Raw genomic sequence first — 19,542 nt, forward strand, 5'->3', positions numbered from 1 at the left:
CTGTCGCACTCTATCTCTCGCCTGTGTTCTGAAGGGAGGGGTAGCCTATCCTTTTTTTGCGAATAATTTCGAATATGCATGGAATAGAGAGAACTGTACAGGATGAAGAGATTGTGATAATGATGATAGTGACGTAACTGCAAAAACCGTTCGTGGAGTTTCAAAAACAAATAGAATTACGAAGGCTAAAGAGGTGAAGAAAGACGAAAGTTGCATTTTCTGATGTAATGAGGTAACAATGGGGGAAGGTGTAAATGCGAGTCGATTGCTGTAATTATCCTACTGTAGAGGAGTGTAAAAATAGAAGAATTCGGCGAAAGTCTAGGTTTCTCTTCTTCCCTAATTTTTTTGTGTTACAATTTCTCAATTCCTCATGTCCAATTTTTCTCTGAGATTCCCATCTCCTCGGAATTCCTCCTAGTGTTTTGACTTTGTCATTTTCCGGATATTTATCGAAATGTCACATGGTTGGAATGGAAGACTTAGAAACTTGCTTTTCATATCTACAGGGCGGCTTTGATGAAACATCACAGACAAGCGGAGATAAACTGAAGATCAAAATTGACGATTTCGTTCTATGTATAGTCCTCCTTATCAATTTATCAACACAGTGCATTTCAGGTTCGGGGTTCAGGGTTTCGCATCAAACTAGACATTCCAACAAAACTTTTTTCTAGAAAGTCCTCTTACTTTTAATATCCCACACCAACTTGCTCTTGCATCCCCACCATCCTATTTATTTTATCAATTCACCGTTTCTCTCTGTGAGTACTCATAAGTTTGTTCAACAGATCAGCGAAATCTTCCGTTCTCCTCCTCCACNTACTCCCGTAGACGGGTCTTTTTTTCGGGAGCTCAGTGACACTCTCAAAACAGGATTGTTTTCGATTATTCATCAGTCATCATCGGGTTGTCGTCAATTGATGGTGATTTGAGTTGAATACAAAATGAAATCCGACTTCAATTTTTTTCCATTTGTAGGGTTATTTNTGAATGTCCNTTCCCCATTAAAAAGTAGTATTCACATCTATTGAGTCGTGTAGGATCCAAAAAAATGTTGTATTCTGAGTGCTTTCATGCTTAAGTTACACTTCCGGTCATACGGTGGACCATATGGAGGTTCAATTAGGTTGGTTAGCACCCATTCTACCATTAGAACACACTTCTCGATATAACTTTTTTTTAAAAACTTTTTTTGAGGGGGGAGGAGGGAAATTTCAATGCAAACACAGATTCCAAAGTTATTTGCATCATTTTAAATTGTGTGCATTTTGAACGCTGGCATCCAGATGCTTGCTTCCGGTCATACGGTGGACCAAATGGAGGTTCCTTCATGGTGGCCAGCGTTCACTCTAGCCACTCCAAAATTTTCAACTTTTCTTGGATTCTGAAAAGGATTGCGAAATCAAAAAGTGTGTTTCAAAAAGATTCAAGCTTTAAAAATGGGCTAAGATACAGAAGAGACCCTTGCTTCCGGTCATACGGTGGACCAAATGGAAGTTGGTCATCAAGCTTCCGTCTCTTTTCACCATTAGCAGCTGAAATTTTTTGGAATATTCTGATTGACTAGTTTTTCCTTACCGTTAGCGAGAATTTTTCTGGACCCCTGGTACATTTCTTAGTCTAAGTCACTGATTTAGCTTTTCACCTTTTTCTGTACTTTAATTCGCCTTGCTTAGGTTTTGTAAATTTGACAGGACTCAATGGGGTCCACCTGCTCCAATTGTTTCACAATATCTTGACAATGAGCAAGTGAACTGCTTCTGAATCCCTTATTACCTGCCCCTATCTTTGCTTTCGTGTCAAAATTGTCCGAAAATGTACAAAAAAATTGACAAAATGCCCCCGCACCCGAAAAAATGTCTCAGGCAGTTGATCTGCACAAAAAAATCACAAATAATGTTCTCAATCTCTTTTTTCCCCGTCCCATTTCTTTTGTTTCCCAGTCAGTATGACACCAACTAATTTATCGGTTAATTTCCCTAAAATGCTTTGTTTTGTTTTATTTTTTGATTTTCTCCTATCAATTGTACCAGTCTTGTCTAATTTTGTTTGTATATTTTTACTGGTTTGTATTTTAAAATTGAGGATATAGAAAAGAGGAAAAAAACAAAAAAAAATGTTCCCAACAAAAAAAACGAGTAAATAAATCAATTTTCAATTTTATCCGAACTGTTTTTTATGTGTTCGAAAGCGCAGAAAGCGCAAAAAATGCTACAAAAGCTTTGTACACGATTCAGGACAGAATTAGAATAACAATAGTTCTATCGCCTAAATGATGTATATCCAATTGATCTCCGCAATCGTCGTCGTTGTTGTTTATCCATGACTTTCTAGTTTTCTTCTTCCATCCTATCTTTTTGGTGTTTGAGGTTTTGCTTGAAACCCGTCAGATTACCTCGCCCGCACCGATAATGCATTATCGGTGTGATTCGTGGAAGGTTCAAGAGCAAATAGTAAACTTTGTTGACTCTCCCGTCTAGCATGCGCCATAAGATGAATCTATAAGCCTAATCATATAATATTTTAGGATCAGTCACTTTCTAGGTTAATCCTCCAGAGAAGAAACAAAATTTTTCAAAAATCCTTTGAAATCCTTCTTCTGACGGCCTTCAAAAAAGCTTAAAAGCCTTCACACTAAGAACATGCGTCTTTTCTAATCCTCCATGTGTTCGCAATCCTACCTAAATGAATCCGTTTTTATGAATGAAACCAGAACCAATGCTGCAACGTAATTCGGAATTCGTACCAGCCGCCACCATTTTTATTAGTCCGACCCAGAGAGAGAGAAAGAGAGAGAGTGTGTAATCCATTCAAATTGCGTCATTACCCATCACACATTCGATGCGGTGTTTTCAATTTTTTTGTTCTCGTCAACTTTGATTTCTCCGACTCTCTATACCTCTCGATCTATCTTACTCTCCTTTCCGACCCGATCGCTTTTCTTTTCTCCCTCGCGATCGATTCCGACGGGCATCGACGATATTTCCGTGACAAAAGAGAGAAGAGACAAGACGAAACGTTTCGCATCACCTCCGCTGTTTCATAGTGAATGGAAATGTTGCCTATGGTATCTCTCACCCATCTAGATTGTTTCCAAAAATGACGAAAAATCAGTTTTAAAAAACTGTGTTGTTTGAAAAATGAAACAAAAGTAGGGGAGGTAAGATGCCGGAGGCCGTTTACAAGACCAGTTTGATGATCTGCCATCGTCATTCCGTTTGCCTCATGATGTTTCAAATTGGATGGTCTTCCATTCACACATACACAACACAACAGACCGCAACATTACGGTACCTGATCACCACATTCTTTTCATTCACTTTCTAATTTGTTTCCAACGCCTAGGTGTGGCGAGGGGTGAAAGTTTGCTGGGAGAATAACTGGGTTTATCTTTTGTATCTCTTTCTGGATTATCATCTATTCCATTTTGTAGTTTTCTTACATTCGGGGAACAGGTGATTTCGTTTTTGAAATAAAGGAGGGTTTTTTGAGGAACTCCAGATCAGGTGTCAGTCATGGAAAATTATGACAAATTAGCACAACTGCATAATAATTAGATCTTATTATGTTCTTGGAATCTCAAGTTTTATCGGGGCTTTGAATTATGTTGAAAAACTAAAAAAAATCCACCATTGGAACCTGAAAGTTGATCTCTCTAAAACCCATTCTTTTTTTCTCGATGATCATCTCTTCCTAGTTACTCCAACTGGTAGTAAAAGTTTATTTACTCTAGGATTGATCCACAATCGAAATGTGATCGAATCGTAAAGAATCTGGTCACAAGATTACCTCCTCCTACACGTAAACAAAATTCTGATGATTTTGGGGCCTCGTCGTGTGATCGATAACAAGAAGAGATCAGGCACGTGGGTAGGTCAAAAGTGCTGTTGTGTTTGTTGCTCTCTCGCAATCTTCTTCCTTCATTTCACCACAGCGGGAGAGGTGGGCTAGCGAAGAGCAACACAAAGAGACAGATGGTCTGTCAAACAATAAGTGACATCATCAATAGACAGTTGGTGGTGGTGGTGGCTGTAGAAAAAATAAGATGGGACCATTGTGTTGGTAGTGACCTGTGGTGAGAAAAATGGGGATTTGTTGCCCCGAGTGGCGGTGAATACTTGGTGTGTTGGTCCTTTTGTATGATGTATGATGTAATTATATATATGGCATTGTGTTTCTGGTGTCTGCCGATCCTTTTGTGGTCATCCATCTGTCAATTGAGGTCCTGGGAGATCCAAAAATCAAAAACCTTGAGCTCCGACTGAAGCACCATCAATCTTATTATCAAAAAATTATCAATTCACAAACCACACTTCTTTGTTCTTGTCAACAACTTGAGCTTGTCGGGTTTTTTTCAGCGAAAAAGGTTATCATTTCTTATCAGACGACTCGGAGTCTCGTGTTTGTTTCGGAATTCAAACTTCTTTGTTCTATTCTTGTTCAACGGAACCAACAACCAACCAACACGAAAAAAAAAGTTTTCGGCGGGGACCAGTTGCTCTTCAATTTGATATCTCCGAGGAGATGGAAGAAATAAAATCCATTCAGCTGTCACACATCGGCTTTGACCAACCAAGTACTTCCATTCTTCTCATTAGAAAACCAAATCGGATAGGGAAGGGGAACAACTAGTTCAGTAGCACGTCTCTTAGAACAATTATAATTTTATGTATTTTATGCGTTTTTGGTCATTTTCTGAATAGGAGAGAAGTAAATTGGAAACGAAATTGGCTCGTTTTCCATTTCAAACGGCGTAGGCACAGCGATTAAGTGTAATTGTGTGAGGGGTAGGTTGAAGATCAATGTACTCCAGCAAGTCATTAAAAAAATAATTCCAAGCTTCTCGTGCCATGCAGTACCAACGTTTTTCTATGTCACAAACACCATTTGAAACAGTTTTTGTTTGAGAAAACCAGGACACGAACAGAAAAAAAACCGATAAGGAACTATTATTGTTGGTGTGATTGAATAGATAATGTTTGATGACCAGGAAGTTTTTGTTATGGTAATTGCGAGTGGCAAAAACACAATAGGGCTATGATGTCTGATCTAGTTTTTGCTGTGTTTGATTTCAAACTGAGATCAACAGCTTGAAAAATTGTTGAAATCGTTTTTTTTTTGTTAGTTTTTTAGTTTCCAAGGGAGCTATACGACCATAAAACGTTTAAGCGTCATAAAACTTCGCGAAAAAAGCAAAAAAGAGAAAAGGAACCAACAGTGTTCACTGGAAAACAGTAAACAAAACTATAAATATTTTTCTGGTAGCGAGTCGAAGGATTCGGTAAGAGTACCGTTCAAGTGGGGCTAAAATTCAAACTTTCTAGAGCTGAAATATCGTTATTATACAAGAGATGACACTTTCATTTCAGTGGAACAAAACACCAGAGGCCACTAATTGTAGTAGAGTAGATGAAAAGATCCAGGGATACCAAAATCTAGGAGACCTCATAAATCAGTCAACCACCTGCTTTTCTCTTTATTTTGAAACAAAGGCAGTTACCGGTTCGGCGTTTTTCTTTCTTCCAAGTATGCTCATTAACCGCTTTCCATGGAATTCCGAGGTTAGGATAAGATAATTATACACTTAACAACCACCCAATTATTTTCTCAAAAGGTCGTTCAACTTGAGTACCTTCTAGCCATAATTGTTTGGGATTCGTGCCCAACAAGATCTTCACAGCAATTTGAGTGTACAGAAAAGGAAGACGACACCGTGTTCAGGTTCTCACCAAAGATGTTATCGTTCATTTTTCTGCGAGTCCATCATACAGTGTTCACGGATGAGTGACGTTTTATGTACAGATGTTTTGGAATGTGACAGGACATGCCAAAGTGGATATCTAATCATGCAGATGTGTTGTTCAATGGCAGATGTTTTTTACATTGTTTGGTATGATTTTGATCTGATTTGATCAGATGTCTTTGTCGGTGTGATAAGCTTTGTAGATACGATTTAATTTTGATGGATTACAAAATTAACAAGATTTTGCAACTGATTCTTGGTCTAGTGACCGAAATATGAAGTGGGGACTTTCGTATTCCTCGAAAATTGGTTCACATAATCTCTTTTTTTCCATTTCAAAATTTTTGGTTTCACGGAAAGAAGCGTCAAATTAACCTTGGGTTCGATTTTCTCTTCTAATCTCTTCTATTAATTATGTGTCTGTTCGCCATACGGATATTGTTAATATTTACTGTTCGTCTTACAATTGCACTTGACGATGACGGATGTTCGTGGCTTGATGGGATTAACAGGTGTTGAGCAGGTGGCATCAGTCACCGCATGCAAATAAAAAAGTATGCATCTGGACACAAGGGCATTGAACCTATAAAAGTACCCGCGCAGATATAAATGACACGAACACCTGCTACCGCGAGGTACATCGTATCATGAAAGATGTGCTAACCAATGAAAAGCTCTTCGGAGAGGAACATGAGAATTGAACAAGTTGCGGGATCTGGAAATTGATTTAGACGAATACAGAGAATTTGAACAATTTTACACGGACATGCTCAATGAACTCAGTCCGGAAAATACCATCAAGCCACCAATATACGTGCGAATAAAATAAGAATCATAAATGACCACTTCTGTTATGAATGGTTTCGTGTTCCACAATGAAGAGTTACATTAGTACTTGTTTGTTAGATCTGAAAACTTTCAAGATTGTAAACTTAATGAACAAATATATTTGTAGTTTGCAATGCAGCAAATGAAATTTTCCATACCGAACGGATACGTAGCAAGTATTAATTCAAGACCCCAAATTTATCATTTCAACTGAAACGAACATTTCGAGCGTACTTTTTTGTCTCTACTGTATTTGTCACGCACATTCAGTGCTGATAGAAATTCAATCCCGATTTCTATATATTGTTTTAAGAACACTTGCCAAAAGGATCAGCGACGTGAGACAAGTGTTATCCTTTTATTATGAATTTGAATGGTAATTTTCAAAATTTTGAGGTTTTTTCGTTTTGTCATCAGGCATTTTTCCAGCAAGTGGTTGTACAAAATAGTTGTGAACTACAAAAACAAAAGTTCATTCTTTTTTATAATCCAAAATTTTTCAGAAAATGTTTGCAAGACATATGCAATAATTCAGAATTTCTATTTTGGGATGGAATTCAGGCCAGCACTGTGCCTAATCTTTCAATATCCTAATTCTTTTGATCTCGTTTTTCTTCACCAAAGATATCAAACGCGAATGCATCATGTTGTACTTTTTTGAAATTTTTTGAAAGTATAATTCAAATATAAATTTTCGAGACGTATAAGTAATCATGTACTTTCATAAAAGTTCAGCTAATCACCTTATAACACTTCTTAATATTCAAGCTCAACTTTGTCATCAGAGCTTTCCGAGTGTATAAAAGGGCAGTTAAACAGCATAAGTTGCTCATATCTCCACGATGTGCGACTACTCTCTTCCGGCTACTGCTGGCTTTCTAAACCAATTGCTATTATTCTGTAAACCGTTGCTTCGTGTTTCCGGGACTGATCGTAGCCTTCAACACTCGAAGCGAAGTGTTGAGGTAGACGTTTAGCCCGAAAACAAGTTGAATAACGGTCCTTTTGTATGGGTTTGTTCATATGTGCAAGTGGGATCAAGGATGTATTAGAAAATCCACTATTTCAGGACTGATACATCAAATAATCATTTTCAGGATAGATTTTCCAGGATTGTGTTGTAGTTGCACACAGAATAAAACGAGAAATATTTCTGAAATAGCTCAATCACGTTGTTTCTAGGCTCCACGAATTTCAAGTTCATAAAACAACAACATTAAAAAGATTGGCTATGTAAAACTGAACGCTTACAGGAAAAACTGCAATAAGAGGTCTATCACTTTCAAATTTGATCCAATTTTTCCTTGTACCTGTGAAAAATACCGAAAAGTTGTCAACTATAACAGACGATCAAATTTTCGCCTATTTTCATAGCATTCACCGTTTTTGTTTTTCTCGAATTACAGTTTTACAGACTTCAAAGTTATTTCGTTCCGGTCAAAGTTGCAAATGATCTTGAAACATGTCAAGTGCAATAGTTTAACAATGCACTTTTTCCAAAATACATTCGGATAAAATTCAAATCTTGATTTTCTAAACAAGAAAAGTAATCCTGCACTTTTACGAAAGCTTATTTCATAAGCAAAATCAAGGACTCAAATGTGAAACTTTACGAAAGTGCAATTCAAATATAAGTTTTGAAGACACAAAAGTAATCTTGTACTTTTTCATTAGTTCAACCGTTGTAACCTTTTTGAGCTATTCTAATCAATATATTCTTATTATCAGATCTCGTTAATCAATCATCACATTTCAAAAATAATTGTATAAGTTATCAGGGCATATCTTATTAGTATCTTCAAGAAATTGATCTTGTCAACGTGTTTTTTGAAGAAGATCCGAGATCTCCTGATCTATACCGACAAACATACATCAAATTTCATCATATGTTTATATTTAGTTACCATTTTGAACATTGAAAAGTAAACAGACACAATTTTGATTATCACGGAGGGTGTATCAAATTACTATATTCACTTGTTAGCTCAGGGGCCGTATTCATGAAATTTACATTTGTAAATCATTTACTCTCAAAAAATCAACTGAATCATTTTAAAAAAAAGGTGAATATAAGCGTGAAAAAGTTTTAACAACGATACTTTTGGAAATCAGTATTTTTTCAGCGAATACTTCTGTTCAAATCAAGATATGTAATGAGTCGGTGTCCATTGCTAGAGAAGTCGCAAGACAAGGCTGGAATTTAATTGCCCTGGATTTCCCGGAACTTCTAGAAAAAAGCCGGTGCCCGAATTCCAAAATGGAAACAGATCGTCCAGTTCTTCCTTTCCACGGATCTGCAAGCTACAGCGTTTGGAAAAACGAGCAGTTTCTCAACCTCAAGCCCGGGCCAACAATCATGGAAGTATATCTTATAGGAAAGTTCGATTTACCTTCAGGAATAATTAATCTAAACTGTGTTATTCAGCCAAAGTGGTATTGGCGGCAAGCCTTGTTGTCCACTCCTGTAACGCTTGTTACACAACATGGAATGTCCTAAACTGGAATCGTCCAAAACAAAATGACCCAAAACGCCAGGAGGAAGACTATGTCATGGTTGACATGGATTAGCTGTCACTCTATTTTTTTGGCCTGATAACAATTTCCCTGCTAATTACCCTTCAATATTTTTTTTCAGATTAATGACAATTCAAAAGCGCTCTTATTTCATTTTCTATTTTCCATTTAGTATGTACAGTTATATTATTGCAAAAAATGTTTATGTTCCATTCATTCCACACTCATCCCGTTCAATTTTTACTTTCTTCGAGAAGCACTTTTTTTGTCTATAAAGCTTTAGACTTGGCAATAAAAACATTTTTCTTTAGGAAACCCCAAAGGATTTTCAATTTTTAGAAAATCACTGGCGAAAATGACACTAAGCACTGCCAATGGCAAATTCCAAATCAAAGAAATGCCGACGAGGTCTGAAAAATTCAAATTTACGATTTAGATCTAGTTTATTCTCAAAGTTTCAAGCGTGTTCTGCTTCTTCAAATGAAAAAAAACCCCCTATATTTTATAAAATTCAAAACCAACGAAAATCAACATAAACAACAGGAAGCCAGTGTTTTGATGGGGAGCAAATCAAGCTGAAGATTTGACTACGAGATTCCAGAAGTTTAAGTAAATAACATAGGAACAATTATAATGTAATTCAAAAGTGGTGGACGGTGCAAATTTCAATGGTTGTTGGTGGAGCAATTCAAGAGGTGCAGGATCTTTTTTTTTACTTTCTTGATGATCCGGGGCGACGGCAGGTGCATTTCATTCACCGGTAAAGCGTGAGGGATCTAGTTTTATATAACTCTTTTTTATATTACTCTTTTATTTTTCTAAAATGAAAACCCAGCCGGTTTCAGCAGCTGAATTTATTCACAACATTTTTCTAAGCATTCTGTTGAATTTTACGAGCCAACTATTAGCAGGCCCAGTATCCAAGGGTACATCAGAAAAGGGTACATCGAGGGTACATCGAGTTCTTAGGGTACATCTGGGAAGTAGGTTCAAGGGGTACATCTGGCGTTGGTTCTGAGGGTACATCGGAGAAAGGATCCCAGGGTACATCGACAAGTTCTTAGGGTACATCAATTAAAAATTTTGTAGTTGTCAGCTGGGAGATATTTAGGTTTACACTGCACTATTTTATTTGTTTTTTTTTGTCGATTTGTTTGAAAAAGTACAGTTTTTTAATTTTTTTTTGATTGATTCATTTATTATAGCTTGTTTTCCTGGAGCTTATCATACTGAAATTCGCTGTACAAAAAAGGTGGAAAATTCGATTTTTATCAAAACAATATGAGTAACTTTCAACCAAAAACACTCTTCAAATGTTCCAGAACAGGAAACATCATGAATTAAAAAATTCAAGCTCTCGGAAACTTTTCGGATTTTTATTTGGAAACATGTATCTATAAAATCACTAAAAAGACACCAAAACGAAATTTGTTTTCAATTTCACAGAAACAAAAAATGTGGATGAGGTAGGGTTTGAACTCACCTCTGCAGTTTGTCGTGCACGTACGCTCACCCCTAGACTACTTCACCGATTTTCACCTTGCTCACCGCGACCCGTACATATCTTCGGTGGTTTCTAAAGCAGGAAGAAAGTTTGAAGGTGGAATTAGCAACAATTTCCGGAAGGTTTTCCAAGACAAGATATGTAAACTACTGGCTAGTTGAAACTCCTGAAAATTAGGACTGAACTTCCCGTATTCTTAGTTTTCTCTCTGTTTTATTTTTCTGTAGGTTTCGAATTCTGTGGAGACGAAACGAAAACCGATGAGAGCTTGAGAGTCTTGATGAGAATGCAGAAATCCCGATTTTAGACAGCAAAACTATGAAACATCTCATTTTTTGTCTTCCAGAATTAGTGAAGAGCTCAAAAATAGGGTAATTTTGTCTGAAACTTTCAATTTTTAGGCCAGGTCATTGATTTCAGTGGTTTCCGTCTTTGTGTCCAATCGCTCGCTTCCGTGTCTTATCTCCCTGTGCTTTAAAAAAGTTTTTATACTAAAAATGTGTTTTTTTCTCGAAAACGTGTACTTTACTGCCATGTTTGTGTTTGTATTCCAAAAAATGCGTGAAATTCCCATGGGAGAGTTTCCAGAATTATCTAGGCCAGCAGTGGCAGTGGCCGTGTCGATTTACGGGGCTTCTTTTTTTTTAATTTTTCGTCTTATTTTCTCGATTTTCAATAAATTTTGGCCGTTTTTCATAAACTCTTTTGCAGAATTTCGCAGAACATAATTAATTTTTGAATTATTGCAGTGATTTGGGTCTGAATTTTGAGTCCTAGACTCATTTTTCGAATTTCGAAATCTTGGAGTAGAAATGGTTCCAGATTTGTGGTCCGAAGCCGAGTACTTCACAGTTTTAGGTAAAGATGTCTTGCAGAAATTGTTGACTCGGTGAGAACGACTAATTTCAAGATTGATTTTTACAAAGAAAAAACATATTTCAGCTCCACAGTATAATTTCCTCTCAACTGTTTCAAATTTCCTGAGTTCACAGAACCAACGCCAGATGTACCCCTTGAACCTACTTCCCAGATGTACCCTAAGAACTGATGTACCCTCTGATCCAATGTACCCTAAGAACTCGATGTACCCTTTTCCGATGTACCCTTGGATACTGAGCCCTATTAGCAATATTTCACAGCCACAGAAATTATTATCCTCCCATTTTTTCTGAGTAAATCATTTTCCAACTTCAAAAATATCACAAGCACAAACTCCAGAACCACTAGTCATGCGTATGAAATGAACTTTGTGCATATCACCAGACATTGACGCATTGCACTTTGCGATTCCCCTGTTTCATTCTGGACCAAATATAATTCTGCAAAAACATTAGGCTCAAAAGTTTGAAAAAGTGCCGGCCAGATCCATTAAAGTGCACTTCATATAATCACGTTTCAGATGAAAAAGTAATTGTACTTTCTCAAAAAACGGATACGTCAAGAGTTTCAAATTGTATAAAAGGCTTCACCAAAGTAGTACTTTTTCAGTGTGCTCTGAGAAAGTCTTATCAAAATTATTCTGCAACTGTTATTTAATAACTACTATTCCTGAAACCGTTGCTATGTGTTTTCGGGTTTCATCGTCGCCCTCGACACTCACAGCGAAGTGTTGAGGTAGGCATGTAGCCCGAAAACAAATACGTCAACGGACCTTTGGAATGGGTATGTTTTTATTATAATGGGAGATTATGATAACTCATGATAAAAAAGATAATAGGCAAAACTTTCAGTACACATCACAACATTCGACATTTTCAAGTTTCCAGGAATGCCACAGAAAAATAGAAAATTCCACAAGTTAGAAAATCTATGCTTCTGATTATGGGGAACTCTGTAATCATGAATAATTGGAAAAACAGTGTTTTCGTTGACATTCGATTTACCGCCACCACATTTTCAGAGATTTTTTTCAGAGGTTTAGTAGGCCAGATGTTTTGATTATCTAAACTCTCACATTTTCACTGAATTAGCGTTTTTACGAACAGAATGGAACAACGATAATTGGATTCGCGGTAAATGTAGCCAATGTTGCCAAAACCCCAGAAAATCTCAATAATTTGTGATCTTCAATGTAGAGTATACAAAGCCAAAAAATAAAATATCACTGAATCACATATTTATTTTTTGCCTTATTCCAGATTTAGTATCATTGCACTTTGACTATTGCATGTTTCAGTCTGAGGATTATCTACCTCAGAAACATGTCAAAGTGCAAAATAGTGCACTTTTTGAAATATCGAAGTCTTATTTCAACACAGTGATTTTGCCAAAATCTATTAAAGTACGATTCACGCTTATATCTGAGAAAGTAGGTAAAGGGAGCTTTCAGTTATCACATGACTATGATGACTGAATCAGGCATCAGTTTACATCTCACCCATCCACTAACCAATCCTGAAGATTCAAAATTTCTAGATACACCCTGTGAGAAGATATAGTAAATATTGATTGAACCCGTGAGGTTAAAAAAAAGAGAAAAATGACAATGTGTAGAGAAATTTCCTGAAAGAATTTATTGTATCACTCTAGTGATTGCAGCCAGGAAAGCTCCTCTTCTTCTTTTTCTAAATATTATATGTTATGGGTTTGGGCTCGCAATTCGTGCTTATTATGAGAATAAATTTCCAATCCGATCCAGACCCCCCCCCCCCATAAAGGATCAATAACTCTCGCTACAGAGTCGTCTGTCGTTTGGGTTTTGGCACCTTTTCTACGTGTTTCCTCGTCGAGGACACTGAAAATGCTAATGTTGAAAAAGCCATGAAAACTACTGTGAATGGTTTCGATAAGGACATGTATGATGAGGAAGCCTAATCATTAACCAAGTGCAAAAGTCTCGCTTGCTTTTCTCGCATATGGGATCATTATGTCAAAAAAAATCACATCGTGTTATTTGTGAGTTTTTTGAATTGGAATACTGCGAACGCTCTAAGAAATTCACACAATCTTTGTGAACTTTGGGCCCTTTGTAACTGCTCTTTCAAAAGATAAAAACAAATTTCAACTGGTGAAATGTTTGTTGTAAAATTAGCAACATTTAATCGATTTGCAATTTTTCTATATCTTTTGAAAGAGCCGAAAGAATTGAGCTTGAATTGAACGTAAAAGGTGTTTTTTTTATTAAAGCATTCACAGTATACGTTAAACACCCTAAATGCCATACCCCACCATCAGTTTTAAGCTCATATATCTCGTTTTCTGTGAAAGATATGAAAAAGTGGTCAACTGACAAAATGTTTAGCATGATTCCAAAAATATTTTGTCAGTTGACAGTATTTTTTTAACATCTCCCATAAAAACCGAAATAAATGAGCTCAAAGTTTAAAGTTTGGGGTCATTCTATTAGAATGCTTCCATAACGGTCAACTTGAAGCTCATTTATTTCGTTTTCTGTGAAAGATATGAAAAAGTGGTCAACTGAAAAAGTGTTTAGCATAAAATCAAAAGTATCTGGTCTGTTGACCGTTTTTTCGATATCCTCCATAAAAACCAAGACGAATTAGCTTAAAGTTAAAGTTAGGGGTCATTTTTTAAATGTTTTACGACATACAATTTTTCAGTTTTCTCCTCGGAAGGAGAATCGATTGCTAGTGTTTGGAGCCAAACAAAAAAGTCGTCTTCTCTACTTCGAAATTTTTACGCCTTTAGTTTCAATTAACATCCGCGCTAGACCATATTCACAGTTTTGGCTACCTGCACAAAGTCATCAATAGAGACATCATGTTGAAAAAGAAGGAAAAGGTAGGTTCAAAATTCGAAAAAAAATATTTTGAAATTGCAGGATTTGATTCTTTCGGTAATCGATCTTGCACACGTTTGGCCCACACAACCTTGGCAAAAATGCCACTTCAGAGGATACTATGTAAGTTGACATATAAAGAGTGGAAAGGAATACAAAGAGCGAGACGATTTCACGTCTGCCATTTATCTTGTATCGGAATATGCGAATGCCAGAATTTTTGATTTTACCGTGAACCCTTTACTTGAAGCAAAGCCCGATTCGTGAGTTTGAAAACATTTTTATAGAATACTAATAATCATTAATTTTCAGCATGATTCTCACACTGACTGCTTTCCAGCCGATTGAAGTGGATTGGTAAATTGACGGTTTTTTTTTCGATAAATTGGGCAGCCATGACAAGAAGCCAGAGATGTCAGCCATTTGGAATCAGTATCAGAAGGCGATCCCTGACATAGCTCCAAACTCGCCCATCGAGTACAAGCTTGCCAAGAATATTGTCCACATGAAATGAGCAAAGGATTTGGCCAAAAGAAGAAACATTCATTAAACTAAATTGACTGATATTCAGAATGCAATTTTTTTATTCTTCATATGGGAAAACTGACATCAATCCTACAGAAAAACACAACTGTTTTCAATCTTGCAAGAAAACCATTCTGTCAAACAGTCTATTAACTCCTTTGAAACTTATCTTTAAAAAGTGATTTTTTTTCACTTTCTTGTCATTAAATGATACTAACTTCTGATGATCTAATACGAAATCATTTTTTGCTTCTAGACATTTTTATTAAGCTCCAAACAATGTTTTTTTTGGTGAGACAAGCTAAAACCAGCATAAGGTTCACTTTTAGTCACAGTTCAATTGAATTCTGTAACATAAGATTTCCTATTGCGGAATGCTCATGGAAACCATAGCAATCATTTCAAAAGTGATATTTTGGCTCTTTCCGGGAAGGACGGTCCTAATGCGGGACCGTCAGTCCCATTATCGGACTGCCGGTCCCAACGAATTCCGACAACGGTCCCATTGTTCCGACAACGGTCCCAATGTCCCGAGAACGGTCCCAACGTTCCGAGAACGGTTTTCTTAGGACCGGTGGTCCGATGATGGGACCGGTGGTCCGATGATGGGACCGGCGGTCCTGTTTTGGGACCGTTGTTCCCGGAAAGAGCCGATATTTTTGCACAACATGGTCAAATGACCCAAAACGCCAGGAGGAAGACTATGTCATGGTTGAGATGAAAACCGCTCGTATTTCACATTTCTTGCTGTATTTCATATTCAAATGAAACAAATTCAAAATATTTATGTGATTCCACGTTCTAAAATTCATTTTCAGTTGGCGTTCTTTGTGAGTGAATTTTGAAACTGGCATTGAAAAATAACTATTAAAAACAACTCATAAAAAATTAGAAGTCACGATTTTGGCCAAAAATGGTCCAGTTTTAAGCCAAAATGTAAATTACTAAAAATGCCCAGCACTATGTCGAAGGGAAATACAGATCGAAAACTTGCCGACAAGGTTCTAAAAGTTTGCATTCAACAATAAGATTTTATTCATGTTTTGACCATGCTCCGCTTCTTCCATTTGAAAAAAATATATTTTATTGCATTTTCGAGTAAAACATGTCTATCGAAACAACTTTGGGAATCAAAAATAAACGAAATTTAATGAAAGCAACGGTAAAGCAATGTTTCAATGGAAGGAAAATTGGGATGAATATTCTTCTGCGAGATTCATAAAGTCTTAGTGGATGAAAACGATATTAATGTGATTCGAAGGTAGTTGGTGGTGCAAATTTAACCGTCAGTCCCATTATCGGACTGCCAGTCCCATTATCGGACTGCCGGTCCCAACGAATTCCGACAACGGTCCCATTGTTCCGACAACGGTCCCAATGTCCCGAGAACGGTCCCAACGTTCCGAGAACGGTTTTCTTAGGACCGGTGGTCCGATGATGGGACCGGTGGTCCGATGATGGGACCGGCGGTCCTGTTTTGGGACCGTTGTTCCCGGAAAGAGCCGATATTTTTGCACAACATGGTCAAATGACCCAAAACGCCAGGAGGAAGACTATGTCATGGTTGAGATGAAAACCGCTCGTATTTCACATTTCTTTCTGTATTTCATATTCAAATGAAACAAATTCAAAATATTTATGTGATTCCACGTTCTAAAATTCATTTTCAGTTGGCGTTCTTTGTGAGTGAATTTTGAAACTGGCATTGAAAAATAACTATTAAAAACAACTCATAAAAAATTAGAAGTCACGATTTTGGCCAAAAATGGTCCAGTTTTAAGCCAAAATGTAAATTACTAAAAATGCCCAGCACTATGTCGAAGGGAAATACAGATCGAAAACTTGCCGACAAGGTTCTAAAAGTTTGCATTCAACAATAAGATTTTATTCATGTTTTGACCATGCTCCGCTTCTTCCATTTGAAAAAAATATATTTTATTGCATTTTCGAGTAAAACATGTCTATCGAAACAACTTTGGGAATCAAAAATAAACGAAATTTAATGAAAGCAACGGTAAAGCAATGTTTCAATGGAAGGAAAATTGGGATGAATATTCTTCTGCGAGATTCATAAAGTCTTAGTGGATGAAAACGATATTAATGTGATTCGAAGGTAGTTGGTGGTGCAAATTTAATCGTTGTTGGTGGAGAAAATTGAGAGACCGTTGATGGATCAAATTCAAAAGTTGTTGGTGGAGCAAATTTGAATGTCATTGGTGGAGCAGCATTCATTTTGTTGGTGGAGCGGAATCCTTCACTTTCTTGATGTTCCGGGGCGACGACAGGTGCAGTTTTATCATCACTGTAACAAGGAGTTTTGCAGTTGCTTGAAGTGTTCAGGATTATCAAAATTTTCTGACACTTACTCAGAACCAGCATTGCTCTCTTCATCGTCGAATCGAATGTCATCTTCCTTTTCAATTCGTTTTATCAGTTCATTATCTGCATCAGTTCGGTCTCCCAAATACTTCACACGCAACTCTCATACTCGTGGAAAACCTCTCGAGCAAATTTCATATATGCATAAGACGGGATCCATTCGGAGGTGATGAGAGCGCTCTCCATTTCCTGAGCATCCATTAACATATCTTCTATGGCCGTTCTCAAAAACTTTCTCAGTAGCAGCCTCCTTTCAACCAGATGTCGAGACAAGACTCTGCTGAAATACTACTGTATTTAATTAACAAATTTTAATAATAACTCACCTGAAAGAAGTCTTCCGGTACAGTGATAGACACGTCTTGCAACATCTATAAATTCTTTTCTGGGCACACGATGCCCATACCTCCATGCTCCTGTTAATTCAATGAAGGCGTAGACGATATTGCGGGTCTGTAGGTCTTCCGGTCCCCACCCGATTGGTTCAAGTCTTGATTCCTCAATCTTGATGTATTCGCTCATCGTCCGGTAAAACTCCATTCTAACCTCCGGTAAAGGGTCACGGTCGATTTTCTGCTTCCATAAACGGAGAGCAGTCCCTGATGGTGGTCTGACAAAAGGAACTTTCTTGGGCTGGGAGAGCACGTTTCTGACAATTGGATCAGTGGAAACTGGATCTTGAGCAATTTTTTCAGGTCTGGATCTCTTGCGTCTGGACATTTTGGAGTGTTCAGGAAGTCTCGATCGATAGCCAGCTGCGGATATCAAAAAAACAGAAGAAATTGATGTTGTTATACGCTAAGCAACGGGCTAGCGGAGTGCCGTTGTTATGGCAACTTCGTTTATATATGCGGGAGAGAGAAAATAGCGTCTGATGAGCCAGAAAAAAAAAAAGAAAAACGGGGAAAAAGAAGCCAGCAATCGATTTCCTTAGAAATATTGAGAAGGGAGTAGGATTATATGAGTTATGTAATGAAGATCGAATGAAATGAAGAGGCGCAGATTGCATGACCTGATATAATGAGGAACAGGGTGAAAGCAGCAAAAAGGAAGTAGGAATTGAATAGTCCCTTTCTAATAAACATCGAGATAGAGAGCAAACTTAGTTTTAACTGATATTACGACTACAAAACCTACAGGCAGTTCAAACAATAACATACGGGGAAAACTTTGGGGTGTGAATTCGAATTGAAAGGCGCAAGTCTTCGGTCATGCGGCTGTGTACAACTTGAGGGAAGACCAATTTTTCGGGTTATTTTTTAATTATTGATGAAAAGGCAGAAAGTAGTGTGAATATTGAAGGAATTATTTTATATTTTTTATCAAGATGGCGATTAAGAGCCCCGAAAGATTATTTGTCCAAAAGGACAAGGTTTAAAGAATAGGACAGGTGCAAAGGATAGATCAGCCGAACGATGCGAATTTTTGGTTGATCGCTCTATTAATGTGCTATTTCGCATTGTCGTGCTGGGAACACCCTTGGCCTCCAGGTTCCAGAATGTCCAGAGCTAGCTCTTCTTTGTCAATCGACTGGCCCTCCCGCACATTTTTAAAGAAGCTCACCCATTTTTTAGAGTAATCACATCAGCCACCAACTCAACGTGTGAAGAAATGGCAGGAGAAACATGTACATATCTACAAGGCGATCAATATTGTAGTTCTTCAAAACATGGGAAACGAATCGACCGAGTTCTTGAACTTGCCAAGAGGCTTCAATCCGGTCACAATACTCGGTTGGAAAACGGTCAATGCCTATGACATTTCACGACCGGTTTGAAACGGATCGGCTTCAACTCTGCTCTTCAATAGGGCCAAATCCAACTTTCGGACCGATCTCCGTCTACCTATTCTAAATTTTCGGTGCTTAATGGTAGGGTCAGTGAGAGATGGTTTTTCATCTATTTATTTCATTTTCTTCTGAATATCATTAATTTTAAAACCAGAAAAGAAAAAAAAATAAAATGACATTTTGAAAGTGTAGATGGTGAGGTACGGAAGCAGGCGCCATGCTTGCGAACGACAAGAAGTAGGAATAAGGCAAAATATGTAGAAGAAGTTCGTGAGATACTCTATCTACCAAAAAAAACAACTGCTAAGAAAAACCATCCCACTATCAGTTATCAATTTTCAGTTGAGCATTTAAAATCGGAAAACTTTTGGACCATTCTTATAGAAAAAATCGGTGTGTGTGTGTGTTTTCACGTGTTATTTGAAATTTCTCTATCTGCACATTGTCTCAAAATCAACGAGAAGGATGGTTTTTGAAATTGAAAAAAAAACTTTTTTCAAAGAAAACCGCCTAGAAAT

At 37.3% G+C, this 19,542-nt stretch overlaps 5 protein-coding genes across 5 annotated transcripts; 4 read left to right on the forward strand and 1 right to left on the reverse strand.

Moving 5' to 3' along the window:
• Positions 1-1,333: 1,333 nt before the first annotated feature.
• Positions 1,334-1,570, forward strand: CBG27756 (the record flags this gene model as incomplete). The annotated part of the gene is made up of 1 exon (XM_045239817.1): positions 1,334-1,570. One exon carries the CDS (start codon positions 1,334-1,336, stop codon positions 1,568-1,570), a length of 237 nt encoding a protein of 78 aa, XP_045098380.1.
• Positions 1,571-7,416: 5,846 nt separating this feature from the next.
• CBG05023 lies at positions 7,417-9,071 on the forward strand (the record flags this gene model as incomplete). The annotated part of the gene is made up of 2 exons (XM_045239818.1): positions 7,417-7,539; positions 8,721-9,071. The coding sequence occupies 2 exons, from the start codon at positions 7,417-7,419 to the stop codon at positions 9,069-9,071; spliced, it is 474 nt and encodes a 157-aa protein (XP_045092819.1).
• A 3,179-nt stretch (positions 9,072-12,250) lies between these two features.
• CBG27757 lies at positions 12,251-13,406 on the forward strand (the record flags this gene model as incomplete). Its single annotated transcript, XM_045239819.1, has 3 exons — positions 12,251-12,254; positions 12,731-12,900; positions 13,398-13,406. The coding sequence occupies 3 exons, from the start codon at positions 12,251-12,253 to the stop codon at positions 13,404-13,406; spliced, it is 183 nt and encodes a 60-aa protein (XP_045098381.1).
• Positions 13,407-14,312: 906 nt separating this feature from the next.
• Positions 14,313-14,692, forward strand: CBG05024 (the record flags this gene model as incomplete). The annotated part of the gene is given in 4 exon segments (XM_002644805.1): positions 14,313-14,333; positions 14,374-14,454; positions 14,473-14,594; positions 14,644-14,692. 4 exon segments carry the CDS (start codon positions 14,313-14,315, stop codon positions 14,690-14,692), a joined length of 273 nt encoding a protein of 90 aa, XP_002644851.1.
• A 2,261-nt stretch (positions 14,693-16,953) lies between these two features.
• CBG05025 lies at positions 16,954-17,955 on the reverse strand (the record flags this gene model as incomplete). The annotated part of the gene is made up of 3 exons (XM_002644806.1): positions 16,954-17,158; positions 17,223-17,298; positions 17,562-17,955. The coding sequence occupies 3 exons, from the start codon at positions 17,953-17,955 to the stop codon at positions 16,954-16,956; spliced, it is 675 nt and encodes a 224-aa protein (XP_002644852.1).
• Positions 17,956-19,542: the final 1,587 nt, after the last annotated feature.

The sequence above is a fragment of the Caenorhabditis briggsae genome (assembly GCF_000004555.2).
Source record: "Caenorhabditis briggsae complete genome, chrX, whole genome shotgun sequence".
NCBI lineage: Eukaryota > Metazoa > Nematoda > Chromadorea > Rhabditida > Rhabditidae > Caenorhabditis > Caenorhabditis briggsae.